This window comes from Corticium candelabrum, chromosome 7 (assembly GCF_963422355.1).
Source record: "Corticium candelabrum chromosome 7, ooCorCand1.1, whole genome shotgun sequence".
Classification (NCBI taxonomy): Eukaryota; Metazoa; Porifera; class Homoscleromorpha; order Homosclerophorida; family Plakinidae; genus Corticium; species Corticium candelabrum.
Window position 1 is genome coordinate 6,322,533 of NC_085091.1, and position 18,001 is coordinate 6,340,533.

General features: G+C 41.7%; 2 protein-coding genes across 7 annotated transcripts; one reads left to right on the top strand and one right to left on the bottom strand.

Annotated features, from left to right (window-relative positions):
* The first annotated feature begins 1,618 nt into the window (after positions 1 to 1,618).
* LOC134182508 (uncharacterized) lies at positions 1,619 to 9,465 on the top strand. 6 transcript variants are annotated; one of them, XM_062649910.1, is made up of 13 exons: positions 1,619 to 1,711; positions 1,778 to 1,873; positions 1,932 to 2,083; positions 4,438 to 4,529; positions 4,590 to 4,712; positions 5,580 to 5,795; positions 5,858 to 5,943; positions 6,019 to 6,082; positions 6,137 to 6,226; positions 6,910 to 6,989; positions 8,949 to 9,057; positions 9,114 to 9,260; positions 9,326 to 9,465. In XM_062649910.1, exons 6-11 carry the CDS (start codon positions 5,592 to 5,594, stop codon positions 9,028 to 9,030), a joined length of 606 nt encoding a protein of 201 aa, XP_062505894.1. In that variant the 5' UTR covers positions 1,619 to 1,711; positions 1,778 to 1,873; positions 1,932 to 2,083; positions 4,438 to 4,529; positions 4,590 to 4,712; positions 5,580 to 5,591; the 3' UTR covers positions 9,031 to 9,057; positions 9,114 to 9,260; positions 9,326 to 9,465. The 6 variants fall into 6 exon arrangements, with proteins under 6 accessions (XP_062505894.1, XP_062505899.1, XP_062505895.1 ...); XM_062649915.1 differs by having other exon boundaries at positions 9,130 to 9,260; XM_062649911.1 differs by having other exon boundaries at positions 1,932 to 2,078; positions 4,432 to 4,529.
* Positions 9,466 to 10,618: 1,153 nt separating this feature from the next.
* On the bottom strand, positions 10,619 to 11,188 carry LOC134181770 (uncharacterized protein K02A2.6-like). Its single transcript, XM_062649036.1, has one exon. The coding sequence runs from the start codon at positions 11,186 to 11,188 to the stop codon at positions 10,619 to 10,621; it is 570 nt and encodes a 189-aa protein (XP_062505020.1).
* Between the last annotated feature and the right edge of the window lie 6,813 nt (positions 11,189 to 18,001).

Genomic DNA, 18,001 nt, shown 5'->3' on the forward strand with positions numbered 1-18,001 from the left:
TGTGTGTGTGTGTGTGTGTGTGTGTGTGTGTGCGCGCGCGCTACGTGTGTGTGTGCGTAGCAGGGCTGTGTATTAGCACCCACTCTGTTTGCTCTGTTTGTTGCTGCAATGCTAAATGAAATGGAAAAGCACTGGAAGTGCAAACCCTCGGCTGGTATGCAGTTTGAATGTAATTAGTTGCTGCATGACAGAATTCTATGTACAGGTACATGTATGTTCATTGCAGGGTCATGTATGCAACGCTGCTTCCCAGAAGGAAGGGCCACCATTTTCATAAACGCTACTTGTAAACACACCAGTCTAGTTTCTAGTTTATTCAAACATGACAACTCGATCAGTACTGAAGATAGCTTCAAATTGTTAGCTAAACTCAGGAAAAGCATATGACCCAATCTCTAACTCCAACCCTGACTCTAGCCATTTGTTTTCGGGAGGCTTAGAGCGGCTACTGTCTTGCTCACTAGTGATGGACTGTGAAACAATAAAGCTTACTGCTGATTATTGCTTCCAGAAAACGAAACGTATAAGATTGTAGCTGAACAACACATGATAACTACAAAGACAGTAACCGACAAAGACGATCAAAGCCTACCAATGAGCTTTGTTCCAACAACAAGGAGCGACTGATTCTAGCCACGACAACACGGCACCGATAACGTACTTCACATGAAACAAGAGAAATGTTACAGTTTACTCAACGACACTTCAACTATATGTACTAGGCTGTAAATCATGGCACTAATTTCCTCCACAACAGCAACACAGACACACAGACACACACACACACACACACACACACACACACACACACACACACACACACACACACACACACACTCACACGGTGGAGTGAGTGGTCGACACGACCAAACTCATGTATGGCTTTGCTTGTGTCTCCAAAGACCAATGCATGCTGTGGACACAGACAAAACAAGTCACCATAAAAGAACCTGCACAATAGAATGGATTATAGTGAAATGAGCGTGTGCAGAACTGATTCCACTCTCTCCTCCAGTACGTGTTATATGTTGACAGGTGTAAGAGTACAACATGCCAAACAACATGTATGGACGAAGCAAGCTGACCAGAAAACTAAAACTGCAAATTAATAAACTGCTCTTTAGAGCCAAAGTGACCACAGCTGCTTACAGATACTGTGCTGAATTGCTTTTTAAATCAGATCAGACTTTGTAGCAACAGCCTATTTATGGCGGCTGCACTCGCCATGCCCAGTGTCATCATAGGGAATCTGTGACATTTTATAGAGATAACACTGCCACCTGTTATCCATCACTCTCTGATAACACTGCCACCAGACTGTTTGTAACTGCTTATTCGTCAGGCAAGGCCTGCTTATTTCACAGCAGTAGGTATAAAGGTTGTTTTTATATGTAAAGGTTGTTCCACAACCCGCAACCTGTGGACGCGCTTGGTAGTAGATGTTGCTGCTCTTGGGAATAAACCCCATACTCCAAAACACACACACACACAAAGCTTTCGAAGCGAGCCGACTTGTTTTGGCCTTGTTACAAGTCCTCGTGTGACCGTGCTATGAGAGTTTTCCATTGTGGGGTTTACATTTCAACAGCACTCTTTCTGTTTTAGCTTACAGCTCCTCTAAATCTTCTCGATGTTCCGGTGAATGCAGTAACATCAAAGTTTGTTCGAACGTCAACAAACAAATTCCGTTGTCCCATTTTTTTGTGTAACGGTAGGTGCAGCATTTCCATCAGTTTTTATTGATAGTTGAAATCTATTTTGTGTCATGTATGATTAGTGTACACCAGAAAGACGGAGACTTATGACTGGAGCTTCAAGTGGAGAGTTCTCTCTTTGGAATGGCGTCACATTCAAGTTTGAAACTATTCTTCAAGTCTCTTGCTGTTTAATTTTTGTGTAGTTTTCTCTATACTCGTAGTCTTCTATTGCAGGCCCATGACTCTGCTGTGCATACGATGGTATGGAGTCACACGGACACGTGGCTTGTGACAGCGGATCACAGTGGATTTGTGAAATACTGGCAAATCAATATAAACAATGTGCACATGTTTCAGTCACACAAAGTAGCAGTATGAGAAGTGAGGTACCTATTTGTTATATTTTGTTGTGTTATTGTTGATGTCTCATGTCACTTGTAGTTTATGGGCCAACCTATGTAAGTGCTGTAGAAACAGAGTTATGTTTCCTCCCTCGTCCAACAAAGGTTTATCACCTTAGATCAAATGAAAATATGCAGAGAAACAGAATTCCGAATGTTGCAACATGAAAAAAGTCACAAGTTGTCCAATTTGACGGCAGAAAGTGGCCGGCTTCTACGCATGTGTACTGATTTTGTGACGACACAATATCCGGGTTTTTGGTAATGCGGAAGAGCTGCTGAAGGCAATGGAAAGTGTTTACAAAGACTTTGAAGATCAAGACTTCAACTAGTTTAGATGCAGAATACCTGCAGTACACTTTAGATGGTTTTACCTTGCGTATGAAGTTCCCTGCGCTAGATTTCAGTGTCTGTCTGTGCAATCTGCCAGTTCTGACATGCCCACAAGACCAAGAGTTGATCGAGTTTTCCTTGTATCATGGAAGACATTTCTTCACACAGCAAATTTACGTGGTGATTCCAGAATTGCTGATTTAAACGCGATCGAGCCACGTGGGGTTTTCCACTGTCGATGTCACCGAACATATACTTTGAAGTTTTATCTAGCTAGAGTTTCTGAGCGAAGATTAGGTCAGTGTGATTCAAGTTCTATGAACAATCCTTTTTGTAGTATTGTTTACAAGCTCGAACGTAGCAGCACCGTGACGGCAGCAGATCTGTCTAGTGACCAGACCTCTGCAGCTCCGCCCAGAAGCAGTAGAAGTACACCACAACAGCAGCAAGAGGATTTACTGGGAAATGTCTGTTCTGTAAGGCTGTTGACAAAAAGGTTAGAGACAATTCTGGCAAACACAGAAAGGTAGAAAAGTTAAGTAGGTGCATGACTAAGGAAGCTGCCAGAGCAATACATAGATCTTTCGAAAATTTACAATGATGAGGACATGCTGCTTCTGACTCGTGTCTCTAAAGACTTTGTTGCTTTGGAAATTCAATGCCACCGATCCTGCTACTCAGAATACACCCATAAGAAGAAACTGGCTGCAGCACAGGAAGTTGCATCAGGTTTAGCAGAACAAGATGACAAGGGCACCATTTATGCATTAACTTTCACTAGTCTTGCTGAGGTAGTTGAAGAGCGAATCATCTGTCTACATGAAGTAATGAGTCTGTCGGGTGTGAGGTTGATGTATGAGCATACTTTGATGGATTAGGATTCAGATATCCAACCTGGTCAGTACCGTAGTGAAAGGTTAATGAAAGCGTCGTCTCGAGAACCATTTTGGTGACCAGTTGAGTTTGGGAAGTCTAGCCATCAGAAAATCAAGTTTAGTGGCTTTCTTGTGTATCCTTCTGACATCCCCGTGCTTGCCTTATAGAGTTTGATGACACACTTCTTTCTCAAACAGAGGATGAAGATGATTCCTCATCTGCAGATATTGATATAGATTGGACTGTGCCAAGGGATTCGCAAACAGATGTTGCGGATGCATTCCACACAGCCGCTTGTCAAAGGAACGTTATGTTAGTATCCCCTCTAGTCCATGGCCACCAGGACCACAAGATCTCGAAAACTGTGGACTTGGCTCATAGACTAATGGTGTACTACATCTATTAATATTTACAAAATGTACAGCTGACTATTTGAGGAGAGAGTACGTTGTAATGTTTGGTTAAATTGGTCAGCAGCATACTTTGTCAATATTTAATTAATTAACAGTTATAGGAATTGGTGGGGAAACCTCCTGCTGATGGTATAATAATTGTGAGCTTCATGTGGACAAAACACACATTTGTTTAGTACATTTACTGACAAAGTTGTGCACAAACTTTATAAACTGTTACAGAATATCTAGCACAGCAGAGTAAAGAAATATCACGTTAAAAGATGATGGAAAGGGAGATACCCACAACATTTCTCAGCGTGTAACTCATTTGTTGAGGTTTTTGGCAGATGATGCATGTGCTCATGGATGTACACCAATGTCTACATGCTCTCCAGAGGTGAATGCACATGTCATAGGAATTAGTTCACCAATGTTGTGTGTGTGTGTGTGTGTGTGTGTGTGTGTGTGTGTGTGTGTGTGTGTGTGTGTGTGTGTGTGTGTCGCTGTGTGCATGTGTTCATCACCCGGCACACACACATGATGTGCACCAGCACAAGTGGTTTGACACGTTACAGCAACTTCAATCTGAAGAATGGTAGATATCATGTACATACCTTTCTGTTTGAGTCTTGACTATACAGTTTAGTTTGTTTATCATGACATGATGTATGTATTTACTTTCCCTTCCTAACTTTTACTTACTATAGCGTAATCCATATTTACATTTAGTTTCAGTCCTACTGATGCCAAGTTTGCTACTGGTTCAGATGATGGGACAGTTGGTGTCTGGGACTTTTTGAGGTCGGATGAAGAAAGAGTTATGAGAGGTGAATGTCTTCTTGTTTGGTGATGTGATTGTTGTGTTGTATTTGGTCTTGTGTTTTCAGGACATGGTTCTGATGTCAAATGTGTAGACTGGCATCCTCAGTGAGGTTTGATTGTGTTTTGTAGTAAGGACGACACAACAACCAGTGAAACTATGGGATCTAGGGATCTAGTCTCACCACATTGTAAGTTTGGTACAAAAAGAAACTTACGTCACTGTGTGTGTGTGTGTGTCACTTTTTATATTCTCTTGCAAGTTGATTGTCAATTCAGCACGACGGCTAGTCAAACACGTTGAAATAGTTTAGGCTTTAGGCTTGTGTTGTGATATCGCATGGTTTTGTGTATGAACAGATAGACTTTCTCTTGTTTCTAAATTTATCTTACAATAGCAACTATGTACATCTTTACTGCATGAGTGAATGAATACATTTGGTTTGGACATAATACACCATTATCTGTTTGAGGTATCTACTGTCTACAACTACACACAATATTTAGAGATAACATTTATGCTACAGTAATATATAGAGTTGTAGAGAAAAACTTGTAGTGCAACGAATTTTGATATTTTTGCAATTTGTAGCGTCTTCGATTGCCATACTCATGATGTTATTTTGTTCTAATTTGACACGGAACAGACAGAAAGAATACTGAATCGCAACTATGTTTAGCTTATGTTGCAGTGGTTGTATGTCTTGAATGATAATTTATAAATTAACAATAAATCACAATATCAGAATTAATTTTATTGCTACTGACATAAGATATCTGTCTCAAGTGGTGTCAAACTTAAATGGGCAGCATTGATGCACTACTGAATTATCGTTTTCTAGTAAGCTCTGATATCACTCTCATTGCACTTCGATGTTTTTTCCTTGAATTTACTGTGGGGTTGCCAGTGTTATATTCACATGGTCTTCCATCTCATAGAGAGAGAAATCACTGTCTGCACGTTTGAGCCGAGTTTGATGCTTGTATTTGTATATGTTTAGCAATTGTATTTATATATGTTTAGTCTTTGTTGCCAATTGACTGTGTTGTGTTTGCAGCTTATTCAACAAATGGCTAACCTAAATACGGAGTACAAGACATTGGAAGCTTTGAAACAACAGTTAGAGGATCGACTTTCTACTTCAGAGCAGCAGATGTCAAAACTAAAGCGAGACGTTATGGCCATGAGAGGGCAGTTGTCAAATGCGAGGAAGAGTCAGGAGAAGGCAGAGAAGCAGCTGCGGATAACCAAGACAGCCAAACAGTCAAGCACAGTATGTACCATGTATTATGTATAAACCACATTTTACGATGTGAAATTGTGTTTGTCAAGTAGAAATCAAGGAGTGATGATCCAGACAAACTGAGGAGAGACTTGAACGTTCTGGCTGAAGCTCAAGTGAACTCAAAGTGGCTTATAAGGTTCGTAAAGTCTCGTGAACTACACAGTTGTTTACATGGAAGGATAACTCTGTATTGTCATGTCGTCATATTTAGCAACCAACAAGATGAATTAGAGCGTATCAAAGCTGCAAATGTTTTGATTGAGCAACGATGTGAGGTTTGTCATCATCTCATTGAATCGCTTAATTTTAAATTAACAGACTCATTACAGGAACTTGTGGCCAGTAAAGAGAGAGAATTAGCCGAGTTTATGTCAGCTGCTGAACAGCTGATTGCTGATGCTTTACAAAGATCATCTCAAGTGAGTTTGACAATTTTATCATGATACGTTTGTATGCCTTTAGATCAGCCAATGTGTTATGTGTTTGTCTGGTTGAATAGCCCGTTTACACGAGCACTTGTAAGTGAGCCAGCCTTTGGTTAGAAGTTATGTTTAAACGTAAACTCAGGCTGAGCTGTGCCAAGCTGTGCTGCCTGACTCGGCATTTCTAGTCAGACTAGCCAGGGGCTGACTTGGGTCAGGTGTATCGTATAAATGCTATCCATGCTGAGATGAGAGCTGCTAACGCTCAATTAGTCGACTGATGGTAGATCTACTCCTCATGTAAATGAGATGTCATCTCATAAACTTCCCGCACATTTCTTGATTTCATGCTGTAAGGCCATGGAGAATAAAATGTGAGCAGCTTGGTCTTTGTCCACTGAGAGTGTAAGCTAACATGAACAGGGTTGATCTCAAGGAGATAACACATGCTAACAACATGCTCATCAGAAGGACTGACTTGCTTGTAAAGATTGTGTTTGGTAACTGTGGGCTGGCATGCTAGGCAGGCACAGGATTGGGGCAGGATCAGCTCACTATACACGCATGTGCTCATGTAAACACAGTATTATTATTTGTTATTTGACTGACTGTTTTATATATCATGTGAGTATGTTATTATGATTGCATTTGATGTTGTTTGGTTGTCTTGTCTTGTCTAGGCTACGGTCCAGTTGCTAAGAGCTAAACAAAGTTACAAGTTGCAACTCACACACTTAGAATCGGAACTCAATCACGAAAGGTTTGTTCTTAACTCTAATAGCCCATTCAGACTAGCGTTTTGTAACCGTGCACTGCTGACACAGTTCAGCACAGTTTGGTTTCACCACTTAGTGTGACTGCATCCCAAGTCAAACCAAACTGAACCATGCTGAGCCTGGCAAATATCATCTTGTTGTGTCAGCATGATTGGTCTGCTAGTATGAACGCTACCCAACCTTATGCAAAGTTTAGCCCATGTTCAGTAGATTACAAGATAGCATGGTGAGAAGAGGGGGTGATATGACTGAGTCAGTTTGAGGTTTATTGTGCAGTCTTTCCGTTGGACGCTTGCCAAATAGCTAAATGCTACAAATAGATGTCCGTGGCGATGAACGGTAATTCCTCCTTGCCATTTGCCTAGCTGTTACAGTGTACCCTGTACAAGCACCATCACTACATCACGCTGAGAATGGCAATTAGCAAACTGCATTGGAGCTTCAAGGATTAGAAGGCCGATCTATTGCGGTTGCTCTTTGTGTTGTGCACATGGAGGGCATTCTTTGCATGTGGCTTCCGTAAGCGTTTAGCTAGAAATGAGCTCAATGAAGATGACAGTCATGGTTCTGAAGACAACTGTGCAGAAGTAAAACGAAAGCAGACCAATGGTAGAAACCACGATGAAGAGTATGATGACGATGACCTCAGTGATGCTGAACTTGATAATGCTAAACATAGAAGGGCTAAAACTTCAAGAATTTGATTTTGACAGAGCTTTTAAATTTTGGTATAAAAGGCCAATAAAGATGGTACTGAACACTTGACGTCTGGTTTTCGGACTTAGTTCTACCAAAGTCGCATTCCTTTGAGCATAACATGTGTCAGATTGTTATATTTTTTACATTTGTTGTGACGATTGATAAATGCTGCCTCTCTGTCAGGCCAGGTTAGGCTTGAATCAATTTGTCATTTAGATTGTTAGCTGTTTGATGTTTGGGTGATTTTATCTTAGCTCTGAACTAAAGTGCTCGGCTAGAAATGAACAAAGTCAGTTAGGCAAGAGGCTATGTACATGTGTACTAATCAAAATTTTCCAGCAGAAACACTTGTTTATGTGACATTCTGTACGAAAGTGTACACAGTACTTCATTCAACTGTTGTAATGCAAACCAGAACAACACACCCTGTTTAACAAATAAGCTCATTAATGATCCATAGACAATTACAGCTTAGCATAAGTACGCTTGATGATGCAGAATAACCCGAATACAAGACACCAACAGTGGGCTGGTGCCATTTTCTTCTCTGCATTGTAAATATGCACCAGCTTGGTTTACTGTCTTGTGTCAGCTCGGATCAGCTTGTCTCGGTTGTATAATCATGCAAGTGTGGACTAAACTGGGTCTAGGATACAATTCTATAAAAATGAAATGAAATACATAAATAACTGAATTAGGAAATCTGCTTTGCTAAGTGAGACCAATGATGCTTGTTGATCTTCTATAGAGGCTTTGGCCAGACCAATTAAATTTTTTATGCTCAGATGTTATGACATCAAATTCAGACTACCAAGTCAGATAGAAATAATAATAACCACGGGACGTTGTGAGCACAAGCAGTTCTCGATGTGTTCCCTATAAGCATTATTATGATGAGTATTAAACGAATGCCACATACACGTATAGTGAAGAAGACAAAAAAATGCAGATAGATCACATGGTGTTAACGTCTTTGGGTTACAGATGAGTACTGTAATGCAACACGGTTTGCATGTACCAAGCCTTTTTACTGCAGGCACATTCTTGTGCATGAGCAAGTCAAATTTGTTTTATTTTGTTCAAGCTCCATCTAGACCAGAATTTGAGCATGAAGAATTGGTCTATGCTGTCACCTGTTGATACCATAGTTGTATGATGCTACACATCTATCTGGTTACTACTATAATAAATTATTGGATTCAACTAATATGTAGGTTTAGTGATAATACGGATGTATTATGTAGGCAGTCTCAGACGAGTATGAAAGTGCAATCTTCACTACACAAAACAGAACTAGAGCAGGTCCGGTTGATGGCTCACAATTAAACTAAGAAAGCACAACAAGCTATACAGGTACAGTACAACTTATTTACACTGAATAGGCAGCTATTGTGAATTGTATACATTAGGTGTGTCGTCTGACAGTTGCTAAGCTTGCCAATCAGGCTGAAGTCGATCAGTCATCATCTACTGATAATGTGGTGAGGTTGACAACCCAGCTGCAGATAGAACAAAATCTGGCATCATCAACTGCACAAAAATATGAGCAATTAAAGGTACCCACTACCTCATTCCAACAAATTTTCCTCTACAATATTTTCCCTGTGCTCTTTTTGATCAGGTGAGTAGTGCAAAACGTTGTAGAGAGTTAGCAGAAGAAGTTACACATTTGAGATCATTACATACATCTAGAGATCAAATTAACCAATGATTCCAAGATTTAGTTTAGACAAAGATTGATGGTCGATTTATACAAATAGTTTTATACAGTAACAATAAAGATTATGCTTGTTTGTTAAATCTAGTTTCAAATATTTAGGCTGTGTTTTGACTTACTGTCCGTAGCTTGTGTTGTCTTATTAGCTCTTAGTGGGCACATGACAGACACAATAATTATTGGTGCTGCTACATGTCCCTAGAACTTGTCAATGTCTTGTACTACTGTGGTGACACCTGCACCACTATTTCTTCTCCAGACACCTCAGTTGCTTGAGATCTTAGTCCTCGTTTAGTAACAGCGTCCTTAGCATGCGCTCAGCTGGTCTTGTTGTTAACTCAAGTCGATCCATTTCAAGAATGACTGGCTAGTCATAGATGCTGGTCAATAACTGAAATGTAACACAAGTTCCCGGATGTATATACTACATCCTTCTCCCCCCTGACTGTGTGGCTGATTTTTAACAATTAAGAGGTATGCTGTACAACACAATAGTCTAATCTACTAACAATTTGGTCTGTCTGGTGCCTTTCTTCTTCTGCTGGAACGGCGGACTGGAGTCACTCATTTGTTGGCACCTAGATTTGATGCTCTAGTTGGTTCCACGTGCGTCTGTAAAACATCTGGTCCTGTGCTGATCTCTGGAGATGTTACCATCTCGTCGTGTTCTATTTGTTTGTCAACTCCATGTTGTTATTGTTCTGGTAAGTCTGGTGTGACAGCTTTGGTTTCTCCCGGTGATACCGGTATCATTGCTCTTGAACATGGTTTATCCGGTGGATGTATTGGTTCCACTAGTAGGTCTTTTGATTCACCTCTTTCTAAATGTAGGGTTTTCTGAGTCTGATCCAAATGACCACCCTCCCCTCTTCCAGTGTGATAGCGTATGATAGGGGGCCTGTTTTGGACTGAACTACACCAGCTACCCAAGGACGACCTTCGTTGTAATTGTGCATGCAGACTCTTACCTCGTTGTAAAGGTCTATCATACTATTCCAGTTACCTTTGCAGAAATGTTTCTGTTGCCATTGTTTTTGTGTACTGTCTGCTCCAAGTTGGGGTGTAACAAATCTAAACGTGACCGTAATTTGTGACCCATTAATAACTCCACAGGTGATATTCCTGTCGTGGAATGCAGTGTAATGCGGTAGCTGAACAACACTTCTGTCAAGCGATATGTCAATGTTCCTTGTTTTGCTAGGGACATTCCTTCTTCAATACCTGTACTGCTCTTTCCACCAGCCCATTACTTGACGGATGATACCGTGCTGTTTTAATGTGGTCGATTCTATTCGATTTTACAAAATCGGTAAATTCTTGACTGGTGAATACTGCCCCATTGTCTGATACCAGTTTTTCAGGAATTCCATGAGTTGAGAAAATTTTTCTTAACTTTTCCACCGTAGTTTTTGTCCTTGCTGATTCTACAGGTTTTACTTCAATCCGCTTCGAGAGTTCGTCAATGACTACGAGAAACATTTTTTCTAGGAACGGTCCAACATAGTCCATGTGCACCCTCATCCACGACTGATGGGGCCAAGACGAGGGATGCAATGGAGCTTTTGTTGGTGCATTCCTTGTTTCTTGACAACTAGAACAATTTTGGACCTTTGGTTTGATGTCCCCATCCAGTCCAGGCACCAGACTATTGTTCTGGCTAAGCCTAGCCTTTCTACATGCCATACCAGGATGACTAGCTTGTAACTCCTCCAAAACTTGTTGTTGCCCTTGTGGTGGCGGTACCCTACAATCACCCTGTACCCCCATAATACGCATGCCTCTTCTGTAGATAATTCACTTGCTCTTCGTCAGTAAGGAGTCAATGCTTTGATTAGTGGTTTATTGGGCCAACCATGATTGACATAATATTGTATCGTAGACAGTATAGGGTGTTGTTCTGTCCATGTACTAGCATCTTTTACCAATACTGGTGACAATTCCAGTTGCTGTAGACGTTGAATTGTCTCTGGTTGTTCTTCCTCAGTTGTCGACGGTAGTTGTAAGGTAATCGACTGTAGGAATCTGCATTACTGATGTCCCGGCCTGGTTTGTTTTGCAACTTATAACTGTAACCTGATAGGATAATGGCCCATCAATGGATTCTCGCTCATGCCATTGGTGGAAGAGGCGTATTTTCCCCAACAATCCTCCAGTGGTTTATGGTCTGAGACTAGCCGAAACTCTCTACCAAACAGATATTGGTGAACTTTTTGTAGACCAAAAATTATTGCAAATGCTAATGGATGTTGTCTCCCGTCCTTCCCTCTCTGAGCCAATGCAGCACCTAAACCATACGGCGAAGCGTTACCGGTTAATTAGAATGGACTCTTGCTGTGAATCAAAATGTGCTAACACTTTGGCTGACACCAACAGTTGTTTTGATTGGCAATAAGCTCGTTCTTGTTCACATGACCAGTTCCACTTTACTCCTTTTCGTAACAATTTATGTTGTGGAGCTAGAACTGTTGTGCCATAATAAGGTAGCAATCTTAGGTATGCTTTTAATTCTGTCATGTTTTGTGGTCTGGGCGCTTCCGTTATTGCCTGAATTCGTTCCTTGTCTTGATGTAACCCTGTCTTGTCAATGACATGTCCTAAATACACTTCAGATTGCATGAACCGGCATTTGTCTTTATTCAGCCTTAGTCCAGTCTCTTCCAATTTCGTCAACACCTTACCTAAGTTAGACAAATGCTCTTGTTCGTTTCTTCCTGTTATTAATATGTCATCTAAGTAGACCACTACTCCTGGAATTGCTTGCAACAGAGTTTTCGTCGTCCTTTGAAAGATACTGGGAGCCAAAGAAACACCAAACAGTAGTCTGTTATACTGAAATAATCCCTGGTGAGTATTGATGACGACATACTTACGAGATTCCTCATCAAGTACAAGCTGTTAATATGCTCTATCCAAATCCAGGGTTGTAAACCGCTGTCTTCCTGCTATTTGAGTGAACAAGTCTTCAATGCGTGGAATAGCATAAATATTGCATTTCGACACTTGATTCACTGTCAACCGATAGTCTCCACATATTCTGACTTTTTTTCTATTGTTTTCAATACTGGAACTATGGGAGCTGCCCACTGCAAATAGTGTGTTGGCTCAATAATTCCGGCTTTTGTGAGGTTGAACAAGTCTTCTTCTATCTTCTCTCTCAAAGCATACGATACTTGTCTTGGTCAGTAAAACTTGGGTTTCGTCATTTCTGTCACTGGTAATTTCACTTACACACTTTGCAATCTGCCTAACTTCCCACTGAACACTTTACTGTCTAATAACAATAACCCTTCCACTTTTCCTTTGTGAGGCTTTGCCTCCAAAAGATGAACTCTTCCCCAATCAATTTGTACTTGTCAAATCCAGTCTCTTCCTAAACTTGGGCCAGAGCCTGCCACTACCACAAGTGGAAGAGACAGTTGGCGTCCATCTGGAGTGTCTACCCACACTTTCAACTTTCCACATACCGGTACCGGTTCCCCAGTATACGTCTTCAGCATCTTTGCATCTTTCAATGGTGCTTCACCTTTCTTCCAGACTGACGTCCATGCTTTCTTGCTCACAATACTGACACTCGCTCTCGTGTCTATTTCCATCTCAAGTGGCTGTCCTTGTACAGTCAACAGTCAACGTTGTCTTCATAAGCTTCTCTTTTCCTTTGTATAACGCGTGAATATTGTCACTAATTGACTCAAACTTCCTCATCCTCATTTGTATCTGACTGTTCCTCCTCATAGCCAATTTTGTATATACCTCTTTCACTGTCTTCTTTCTGAGCCGTTTTTTTCTCACTGTGTGACAAACAGTTTTCGCATGCCCAAGTTTGCCGCAACCAAAACATTTGACATCCGTGAACCAGCACTTGAACTTTTTGTGTTCCTATTTACCACAGCAATAACAACAACTGAATATCTTGCCAGTCAGTCTGCTACCTGGTTTGGGTAGCCGTTGCTTTTGTAAACTGGTGTACGGACTCCTCTTCTGGGTTGCCAGGCGTACTCTTTGCTTCCTTCTGCTTTAGCTCTGCGGTATTCATTTCGGCTGTTTCTTGTGCAATCGCTAATTCACACGCCTTCTTGAATGTCAGCTCTTTTTCTGCCAACAGCCGTTGCTGTATACAGTCATTCATTAGTCCTAAGCGTAGTCTGTCTTGTAGCATCTCACTATGCACCGCCCCGAATTCGCCATGTTTACTGAGTCGTTGCAGTTCTGTCGTGTCACCTTCCTGAAGTGATCGACTGTTAAATCTAAATCATTGTACTATTACTGATGGCTTCGAGTCGAAATATTCTGTCAACATCTATTGTATTTCGTCGACTGACTTCTCTTTAGGCTTCAACGGAGCCACTAAACTTTGTAGAATTTGATACGTGCGAGCTCTAATCACGCCCAATATGATAGCTCTTTGTCCATCAGCATCATCTACATCATTGCTGTGAAGTATTATTCTAACCATTCTGCGAAAAGTGGCCATTCCTTTCGATTCGTCAAACTCCCGCTATTTATCCGAATTCTGCCGTCATCGTGGTCGCCAGATGTCACAAGTAACTACGTACTTAGGACACGCTCAACCGGTCTTGCTGTTAACAAAAGTCAATCGATTTCCAGAATGACTGGTTAGTCATAAATGTCGGTCAAATGACCAAAATGTAACATAATAGAAGTTCCCGGATGTATATACTACACTTACTGTTTGCAGCTTGTGCTGTACTTATTAGCTCTTAGTGGGCACATGACAGACACAATTATTATTGTTGCTGCTACATGTCCCTAGAACTTGTCAATGTCTTGAACTAAACAAGGACTAAGAACTCAAGCAAATGAGGTGTCTGGAAAAGAAATAGTGGTGCAGGTGTCACCACAGTAGTTCAGTGCATTAATCAAATTGGAACAATGAGCTTGAGCACCAACATTCTTTCTCTGATTCTCCATCATGACTGTGTGTCCATTTGTGTCTGTGCACATGCATGGGTGTGTGCATGCTTGTGTGCGTGTTGAAAGAAGGGCAAACAATCAACCTTAAGACAACCTTGCAGTACAGTACAACTAACTAGTTCATGGAACTTACTGTTAACCTTGGATCACCTCACAATCAGCAAGCTTGGCTTATACTCTCATAGCGGAATTCAAGTTGTAGTGTGTGTGTGTGTGTGTGTGTGTGTGTGTGTGTGTGTGTGTGTGTGTGTGTGTGTGTGTGTGTGTGTCTGTCTGTCTGTCTGTGAGTGTGTGTGTGTGTGTGTGTGTGTGTGTGTGTGTGTGTGTGTGTGTGTGTGTGTGTCGTGCGATAGCTCAGTTGGTTAGAAAGTCATCTTACAGAGTATTTACATCCTGGACCTTGAAGGGTCGAAGGTCAAGTCAGTGATGGCGAGCTATGGCATAATTTCCTTAAGCAAGAAACGAACACACATTTGCTTCTCTTAACTCAGGAACATAAATGAGTACTTGGTCATTGACTGGGGTCCTAAGCGGCCATCGGCTATGACGTGACATCAGCCACTGGGGTCTTAGTGAGACTTTGGGTGCTCACACCACAGTTGGCTTCACAAGTCCGTGCTCCTGCGAGTGCCTGGCCCAGCTCCAGGAGTTTGCTAGCGCAGGCCCAGAGTTCCCTGAGTAGCTCACAGGGCCCAGCTTTACAGCTGGGGGCGTGACCTCTAAGAGGCAGCTCCTGACATTAGGATTTTTAGGTGTGTGTGTGTGTGTGTGTGTGTGTGTGTGTGTGTGTGTGTGTGTGTGTGTGTGTGTGTGTGTGTGTGTGTGTGTGTGTGTGTGTGTGTGTGTGTGTGTGTGTGTGTGTGTGTGTGTGTGTGTGTGTGTGTGTGTGTGTGTGTGTGTGTGTGTGTGTGTGTGTGTGTGTGTGTGTGTGTGTGTGTGTGTGTGTGTGTGTGTGTGTGTGTGTGTGTGTGTGTGTGTGTGTGTGTGTGTGTGTGTGTGTGTGTGTGTGTGTGTGTGTGTGTGTGTGTGTGTGTGTGTGTGTGTGTGTGTGTGTGTGTGTGTGTGTGTGTGTGTGTGTGTGTGTGTGTGTGTGTGTGTGTGTGTGTGTGTGTGTGTGTGTGTGTGTGTGTGTGTGTGTGTGTGTGTGTGTGTGTGTGTGTGTGTGTGTGTGTGTGTGTGTGTGTGTGTGTGTGTGTGTGTGTGTGTGTGTGTGTGTGTGTGTGTGTGTGTGTGTGTGTGTGTGTGTGTGTGTGTGTGTGTGTGTGTGTGTGTGTGTGTGTGTGTGTGTGTGTGTGTGTGTGTGTGTGTGTGTGTGTGTGTGTGTGTGTGTGTGTGTGTGTGTGTGTGTGTGTGTGTGTGTGTGTGTGTGTGTGTGTGTGTGTGTGTGTGTGTGTGTGTGTGTGTGTGTGTGTGTGTGTGTGTGTGTGTGTGTGTGTGTGTGTGTGTGTGTGTGTGTGTGTGTGTGTGTGTGTGTGTGTGTGTGTGTGTGTGTGTGTGTGTGTGTGTGTGTGTGTGTGTGTGTGTGTGTGTGTGTGTGTGTAGATCAATTGGTTAGAGTTGCATTTAGAGAATGGAAACATCCGGGACCTATCAGTCATGGCCGCAAGTAGGGGATAGACACAGATGTAATTCCCTTAGGCAAGGAACTCACACGTTGTTGCCTTCTCGACTCATGAGTATTAATGAGTACCTGGTTGTTGACTAGGGGTGGACATGACCACTGAATATTTAACATCCTGCAGTAGACGGGTTTGTGTTGGAATTGGTGTCCAGTCGTGGAACTGCACCATAGTTACTTCCCCTGGATGACTCTGGCCAAGAGGTGGACTGTCAGCACTGGCCTTAAGTCTCGAGGTAGCGCATGGAAGCTCTTGTCAGAGGGAGCTACCTTCACAACTGATCTTACCTTTGACGTCAAAAGGACGTGAAGGGCTCAACATTTGTCTATTTTTGGCCATTTGGCAATTACGTTATATGCTTGCTGCCGGTCAAACTATGTATTTTCTTGTCTCAAATCATTACATGGAAGCCTCTTGTTTCATTCATCATTGCGACATATTAGTATGATAAACACTACTTTTTGGTCAGTGTAGTTCTCTATGACAACTTGCTTTCACTTTTGGTTAGTCAGATAAATTCTGAACTTGCAATTTCCAGCTGCAAGTTGATCGTTTATTTCTAGGAGATAAATTTCTGTAGCAACCATAATTCTCTATGGCAACTGTCACTTTTGTCTGGGTATGGGGTGATGTGGTGGGAATAGATATGAAACAGAACGTTAACCAACAGCAGATGTTGGTGTCCTGTGTTGTTGGTTTAGACCTCCCTGTAAAGACAACATGGTAATTAATTACGGATGATCCCTTTCTTCATACACTTCATGTTAGATGGACAGTATTCTAAACTTTATTCTGCTTTATATTGTACACACTGATTGGCAATATGTACCACTCAAGCATTAACTGCAGTAGTTCTAATGGTACTCGACCATACTACCTACTTAGTACTATTCATCCAGCCTACTGAATAGAAGCTAATACAACAACTTCATGAATGTTCCCTACCCTAAGTAATTACATGTACAATACTACATACGGTTCACAACATTGAAACATCAGTTGTGTTCATCTTGATTCGTACAGAGCTTTAGGATGTTGCTGTTAGTCTGATCAAAACTGAGATGTCCATCATAGGCACAACAGATCCTGCATTCTCTTCATCAAGTGTAATATGCAGATATTATTGCTGAGGCTGAGTAACAATCAATTTTATTGCCTTTACAACACCCATACATTTCAATATTATGGCAATACCTCATCAGTCTGTCCTGCCACTTGTTCTTGTGACTTTAACATCTCCTCTACAACTTCTACTCCAAACACAGCCTCTGCATCAGATCTTTGTCGTCGTTGAATTAATGCAGCAATAAGTAAGTTCCGCTGGGCTTTAGCACCAAGATGTTCACACCAAATTTCCAACATAGCTTTAGCTTGGAGAGCAGAAGAAGGGTAATCGTTCTTTATGGCAGCAATTTTCCCTGTAACTTTAAACAGGTCGGGTTCAAGAACTGAAGCAAACTGTTGCCAACATCCTTCTATGATGTCGGCAAGACGAATTAACTCATCCGATGTCACCGTCTCGTTGGCATTACAAACTACAAACAAAATTTAACATTTTTGGTATAAGAATAGTTACTGGGCAACTAGTGTTACCTGTGGCCGAACATGACCTTAGTATTGCAGGACATATCTCTGAACTCTACACAGAAACAACTAATCACACACAGATAGTAAACTCGGTAGTTATGATTATCTCTAGATTATCACCAAATGTCTAAAACTGTCGAGTTTGTCTTACCTGACAGTATGCTTCTAGCACACAAGCAACATCATTTCTGTATATAGAATTAAGAGCCGTCATCAGTCGCGTTATCGTAGCTTCACTTGAGGGTTTCATCATGCACCATCGCTTTAGAACATAAAGTGTGGGGCTCACACTCTTCTTCCTCACCACATCTTCATTAAGAGGTCTGTGTAACAACTCAGACCATAATCTCCTCCAGTCATCTCCTAAGTCATCTTCTTCATCCAGAAGTTTGGACACTTCTAGCAAACAACTTGCAGGAGGTTCACTAATAAGAGACTTTAC

What these genes read in the sequence shown, in the direction of transcription:
- LOC134181770 (XM_062649036.1), bottom strand. Translation starts at nt 11,188, where the DNA reads ATGGGGGTACAGGGTGATTGTAGGGTACCGCCACCACAAGGGCAACAA.
- LOC134182508 (XM_062649910.1), top strand. Translation starts at nt 5,592, where the DNA reads ATGGCTAACCTAAATACGGAGTACAAGACATTGGAAGCTTTGAAACAA. An exon ending in TGATTGAGCAACGATGTGAG is followed by an intron (nt 6,083 to 6,136) that starts GTTTGTCATCAT and finishes GACTCATTACAG; the next exon opens with GAACTTGTGGCCAGTAAAGA. An exon ending in TCGGAACTCAATCACGAAAG is followed by an intron (nt 6,990 to 8,948) that starts GTTTGTTCTTAA and finishes TGTATTATGTAG; the next exon opens with GCAGTCTCAGACGAGTATGA.